The sequence below is a fragment of the Dysidea avara genome, chromosome 6, assembly GCF_963678975.1.
Source record: "Dysidea avara chromosome 6, odDysAvar1.4, whole genome shotgun sequence".
NCBI lineage: Eukaryota > Metazoa > Porifera > Demospongiae > Dictyoceratida > Dysideidae > Dysidea > Dysidea avara.
This window is the reverse complement of record NC_089277.1, coordinates 21,732,834-21,739,289: the sequence shown is the minus strand read 5'-3', so window position 1 is coordinate 21,739,289 and position 6,456 is coordinate 21,732,834. Positions and strand designations below refer to the sequence as shown.

Sequence of the window (6,456 nt, the reverse complement as noted above, 5' to 3'; positions counted from 1 at the left end):
TCGGGCCTTCAGGTTTATAAATTCCATAGAGCCCGTATATTATGTACCTAGCTTGCATGTTATGCTATACAGTTTGACAAAGTTAATGCTAATTAATGCTGTATATCAGAGTGCAATACATGTATTAGCTAGTTTCTATCTGCATATGATTATACTTATATTCTATAGCAGGACCAGCTGTAGTATACATTTATACTGTATGTATTTGGCTCTTTAACAGTTGCTTAATGCCTACTAGTTAGTGGAATACAGTCAATAATAGCCAAGCTACGTATAAAAGGTGTATCCTTCAAAACCTGAGGTTAAATATATGAAACCAAAGGTGATTAACAGATGTGTGCGTTTGAAGATTGACGCAAGCTTAAGTACCGTAATTTGCTTTTTTTTTTTGTTGTAAAATAATTTTTGTATGCAAAATTTGTACAAAAAAATTCTTGCATGAAAATTTTTATACAAGATCGAACTACTCTAATAGAGCAGTCATTACCTAAATCATACGAAAATGTTTTTACACGAAATTTTTTTGCATGAAAATAAAGCGAAATACGGTAGTGTACTCCATAATGATTTCTTAATAGACACTGCACCATGCTAATTTTTTCATTACTGTGTATTGAGTTGCAATAATGAGAGGCCAACAATTGTGTGAATTTACAATGATTTCATTCTCACACTAAAATCATATTTTTAAAAAAAATACTTATCCTACTTTTCCAATTGTATATTGTACAATTTACGTTAGCAAGTATGCATGGGTTTGGTATTATTCATATTAGTCTACTTTGTAGTTGACTTGAAGAAAGAAGCTGTCATCTTTGAGGTACATACGTGTGGCCGTAACCTTCTCAAGTTCTTTAAGAGAAATGAAATTCCCACAGCCCCAGAAGTTACTCTGATTTCGCTCCCCAACGATAACTCTCTCATGATATTTTTGAAAACATGAAAAATTAGATGACAAATGATGTTCACTGTCACCGATCTGGTTCAATATTTTCACCTCACTCTGTACTGTCATTGGCCACCTTAACTGATCATCATATGGACCCTTCATGAGATGCGGGTAACATCCTAGGGATCCCCGAGCATCAATGCGTATGCACATCTTGTATCCCATGTCATGAGTGTAGAATGGGTTACTGTACCAATTGACTCCATCTCTCTTGATCTTTGCATACTCTGACATCTTCACTATCACTGGAACAACTTGATCACGTAATGATAACTTTGATGCTTGGTAGTTAATAGTGTTGTACCAGACTATCTTTGGGTCCGATATCATCAGTTCAATTTGTTGTGTCTTCTGTTCTAGTTTAGTTTCCAGTTCAGTGATCCTCTTTTGAGCAGCACCTTCAATCTTGGTGATCTTAGCTTGGAATATGGTCTCCAGTTTAGCTAGTGCCTCATCAGTATTAGCAGCTAGTGTGGTGTGTTCTTTTTCAGCTTTTGTAAGGTTTTGATTAGTTGTGGCTAGTTGTTGTTTTGTAGTGTAAAGTTCTCTTTCAGTGTTAGTAAGTTTCTGAGTTAGTTCATCTTTTGTCTTCTTTGTTTCTTGTTGAGTTATTGTAAGTCTTTGAATGAGATTTTTTTCTCTCTTAGTAGCATCCTCTTGTGCAGTTGTGAGCTTCTGAATGGCAAGAGTCAGTTCTTTTTGAGAAGTTGTATTCTTTTGAAACATTTCATTTTTAGTAGCTAAAAGATTTTGATGAAACTCTGTGGCAAGATTGTCTTTTGTCTGGTCAATAAGTTGAGTGAGTTCACGTTTATTCTCCATAAGTTTCTGTGTAAGGCTCACAATCTTATTTTGTGCTTTATGTGCTTCATCTTCAAAGGACTTCTGTAGAGACCTTTTAGCTGCGTTTAGCTCTTGTTCAGTCACCTTCAGGCTCCCTTTGATTATTTCTATCTTCTCACCTTGATCTTGTTGAATGTGTGATAAATTCTTCTTGACTGCAGCCAATTCAGCAGTATAAGCTTTTGTCATTTCCTCCAGCTGTTTCCCAGTCTGCTTTACATCTTGTTTAGTTTGAGTAACGTCATCTTGTAAGGCTGTCAATTCTTGCACGGTAACAGCCAACTCTTGTTGAGTAGCTTCCAGGTTCTCTTTATTGATGGCTACTCCTTCTTTAAAAGCATCCTTTGTTTCTTGAAGTTTAAGAGTGACATTGTCTTTAGTGGCTGCTAATTGTTCTGCAGACTTCATATCCACCTGTTGAAGTTTCTGACTAAGTTCAACTTCATATTGTTCTAGTTTAGCTGCTGTTAGCTTTTTGTTAGTTGCGAGATCTTTTTCTATTTCCTGTATTCTTAGTATGAGTCTATCCATTGTTTTGACAGTCTCAATTTGAGTATTGGTAGTGGTAGCCAAGTCTTTTCCTGTCTGTGTTACCCTTGTTGTTAGTTCCTTTCTAGAGATATCCACCTCAATCTTGTTTGTTGCTAAATTGTGTTGAGTGTTGGTGAGCTGATGTGTGGTAAGAGACAAGTGTTCTTCTATCATTTCCTTGTTGTGTTTCTTCTGATTCTTACGAGCGACTCTCTCCTTACAACCCACCACGTGATACTCACACTGGATTAGCTCTAATGGGCACACCCTCATGTGTTCTTCTACATCATCTCTTGGGACGCTACCAACATCACACTCATTGGGACAGATGATGGGGAACTTGGGACAAAGCTCCTTGTGTCCACCATTGATGAACTGCTGTTCCCCTATAATGTGGCAATACTGACACTTGACTTTTAGATTTGGGCACTCCATCTCAACGTGACTGGTTAGGCTTTTTCGAAGCACACTTATTCCACATTCATTAGGGCAAGTAGCTTTTTCAAGTGGACACATCTTCCTGTGCTCATCAATATCCTCACGGCATATGTTATCAGCTTCACACTTGTTAGGACAGGCTATGGGGAACTTGGGACACTGTTCCTTGTGTTCACCTTCAATAAACTGATATTCTTCTTTAATGTGGCAATATTGACAGTCAACCTTACGACGTACACATTCATACTCAACATGACTGGTCAAGTATTGTCGTTGTAAACACTTTCCGCAATCATTCGAGCAAGTCACCTTTTCAAACTTACAACCGTCACTGTATTCTGTATGTTTGATTACATCGTTTAATTCACCCTGCCAATCACATCCTCTCTCCTTGTTAGTACAAAACACATAGAGACCTCTGACAATTCGGTTAGCCTGTTGGTGTGATATTGTACCAAACTCTTCTTTTTTGCGGCAAATTGGGCAAGCATCAGCAATGACAGTGGCCTTTTTTGCACCTTCAAGACAGGATTTGCAAAATGTATTACCACAGCAGACACTAAGATGAGGTTCTCTACTGGGATATTGACAAATATTACATATCAACCAATCTGGTGGTGGCGTCACAAACTGATATTCGTACCCGCCCATGGGTGGGGCTATCGCCATGCTCTCAGTAGTGGTCAACACTGACCTAACGGTGAAAAAACACGAGCATAATAATAACATTGTTAGCTATAATAATTAGTTCACCGTTAAAATGTCTCCTTTGAGTTGATAAAAGGAGTTAATTGCTACTCCCCATTAAAATCTCGTGACTTCCAGTTGACTCTAATTTATTCGTGCACACGTACCTCTAGTCTCGTGCCCAGACCCCACCCACTGATTGAGTAGTAAGCTGACCTTTGTCTGCAATTTCTTTATTACAGGTTAATACGATGGAATCAGTTCGTAAAGCTACTCTAGACAGGTTCGTTTCCCGCACTAATGAATGTCAAGCCCCACCCCCGGGGTCTCCATACACGTACCTACTGGGGATTTTACATTAATTAATTAATTAATTATTTTATTTATTAATTTTTTTTTATTATTAAGGTTTTACAGCACAAGTGCTGAAGATCTGTAGGACACCCGGTCCCACAGCCTGTTTAGAGTTGTTTAACAGAAATGCAGAAAGTATCTTTGAAAAGGTGAAACTGAAAGGAGAAAAATCCATGACTGGATCTTGGCAGCCTCGAACCTGCAGCCATCCGATTGTTCATTTATTGATTATTACTGGGCAAGCATAGTCTCGTCCTCGCAGACCCATTCTCCGGGGTGGCGCTTATCGACGGGAGGGGGCGCTTATAATCTCTAATCGATAAACGCCACTCCGGAGAATGGGTCTGCGAGTAGGGCAGGCAGCTCTGCTGACATCTCTATCTTGCCCCATCCTTGGGGCTTTTGACGATGGGAATCAAAATCTGGGCCGACATCCGCAAATTTCTTTTTAGGTGGGGACACTGAAGCTTCTTATGCACTTGTCAATTTCATGCCCCACACCTCAGGTGGGGATTTGACATTGTTTCTTTACCCCACCCCTGGGGCAATTGACAGTTGTCCAATTCATTGACCGATTTTCGGTAGTTGCATTTCTAAACAACAAAATCGCACTTGCTACGATAATTTTACTAGCTACAGGGCAGGTTTATTACTAGTCGCATGCATGAAATATGCGCTTAGTCATCCTTGAAGTGTTGTCAAATCCCCTACTATGGGGGTGGGGACATAGTGGGGATTTGACAGCCGATTTTGCCCCAGTAGTGGGGAATTTGACACCACGATGTCAAATCCCCTGTATTCGGGGGGTGGGACATGAAATTGACAAGTGCATTAGTCCCAGTAGCTACTGGGAAGTTTGACACTAGACTTCCCTGATGGGGGAGGGGAAAGGGCATGACATTGATACGTAGGTGCATAACTCACTCCTCTATTATTATGTGTATGCTGATTTAGCTAAAGCCTCGTGATCAGCAGATGATCATGAATTTATAAGTCACTATGACATCATTGGGAAATCTCATCATAGAAGACACCAAGATCAACACTCCAGTCCATGCAGTCCTTCTTCACCTGCTGGAAAAGCCTGGATAGATCATTCAGTCCACTGATAGTAGCTACACCTATAAGGATGTACACTGTTGTATTTGTTGCAATTGCAGCTGTCAATCATGGTCTGTGACCATTAGTTACTGAGCACTCTTTCTCTACATTCTGTCAGTATGTGTTGGAATGAAGGGTTATGGAACTTGCCGGAGCTCAGTATCTAGTGTGGGTGTATCCATTCACTGGACTGGACTACTGGACTGGATTACTGGTACTGGACTGGACTACTGGACTCACATAAAATTGCTCAAACACATTTTTTCAACCACAAACACCTTTTTCAACCACTAAAAGTGATTTCATACAGTAGTACACCACACTTGAAGCTAGGGCTTTCCTCTCCATGTCTTATCTTGCATTAAAAAGAGGCACATGCAGCTAACTGTAGTCTATCTTTTTTTAAATTAGGCACAAGTGCTGAAGGTCTGTATAAGATACCTGGTCCTACAGCTTGTTTAAAGATGTTATATTAAGTATAATTGAAAAGGTGCTATATAGTTTTGGAGGTCTATAACTTTGGTTTGAACCCCTGTTACACTCACTGTATTTTTTTGCAAATATGTGTAACCTTACCTTCCTGTTTGAAAGTGTGTGCATTGGGAAGCAATTCTTTAACACTGCACACTCGTCACTATTTACAAACATTATAAACCAAAGAGCCGGCAAAGCTAGAGTGAAGGCACAGACTACAGGCAATTTCTATATCATAATAGTGTAAAACGTATATATGGTGGCTATTTTACAAAAGAAGACTAAATAGATAAGACAGCAGTGTTAACAGTGCTTGAAATATTGCTAGCAGTAGGCAAATTACGATAAAAGAACTGTACCAAGGTTTTAGTGTAGTTTTTGTGATCAATGTACAAGTTTTATGTCTCATGGTGAATGGTGTCAGTTTCTAAGACACTTATTTTAGTCAAGTTTGGTGAGAAAACAAAAAAAATTGAGTCCAGTAGTCCAGTCCAGTAATCCAGTCCAGTAGTCCAGTCTAGTGAATGGATACACCCATCTAGTGTTGTGTAGCCAGACCACTTTTTCTTTTTATGTACTGGATTGGAAAAGAACTTTTTCTTCTTTTGTATTGGGTCGGGAAGAAAATATGAATGTCTGGTGAACACAATATAGCAGCCTTTTCCTTCCTAACCCAATTCAAAAGAAGAATAGTGGTCTGGCTACGCGAGACTAGCTACTCAGTATCTGCAAGACGCATGCATTGTGGGTGCCCAACCTTGTAACAGTATAGATATAACCAGTCTTGCAATGTTATTGTAGCATATGATAGTAAAAGTTGTAAGATGACTTTGTACCAGACAACCTGTTTGAGAAGGGCGTTGGAGAAAAACTCCATTTATACCATACACACATTGTAGTCTCCTTGCAGCACAAAAGAAACCTTTTGCCTTCATACAGAGTGAGAGCAACACATGCACAATTACAATTAGTTGGAGCTGCAGATTCATCACATCTGCTGAATCTGTCAAAGATTTAATTGTCATTGACTAGTCCCATACTCACACTGCTACAGTATGTAGTTGCTAGTGCTATAAAAC

General features: G+C 39.3%; 1 protein-coding gene across 1 annotated transcript; it reads right to left on the bottom strand.

Annotated features, from left to right (window-relative positions):
• Nucleotides 1–518: 518 nt before the first annotated feature.
• Nucleotides 519–3,592, bottom strand: LOC136258693 (myosin-13-like). Its single transcript, XM_066052039.1, has 2 exons — nt 3,515–3,592; nt 519–3,455 (listed from the first exon to the last, which is right to left on the bottom strand). Exon 2 carries the CDS (start codon nt 3,428–3,430, stop codon nt 773–775), a length of 2,658 nt encoding a protein of 885 aa, XP_065908111.1. The 5' UTR covers nt 3,431–3,455; nt 3,515–3,592; the 3' UTR covers nt 519–772.
• Between the last annotated feature and the right edge of the window lie 2,864 nt (nt 3,593–6,456).

What these genes read in the sequence shown, in the direction of transcription:
- LOC136258693 (XM_066052039.1), bottom strand. Translation starts at nt 3,430, where the DNA reads ATGGCGATAGCCCCACCCATGGGCGGGTACGAATATCAGTTTGTGACG.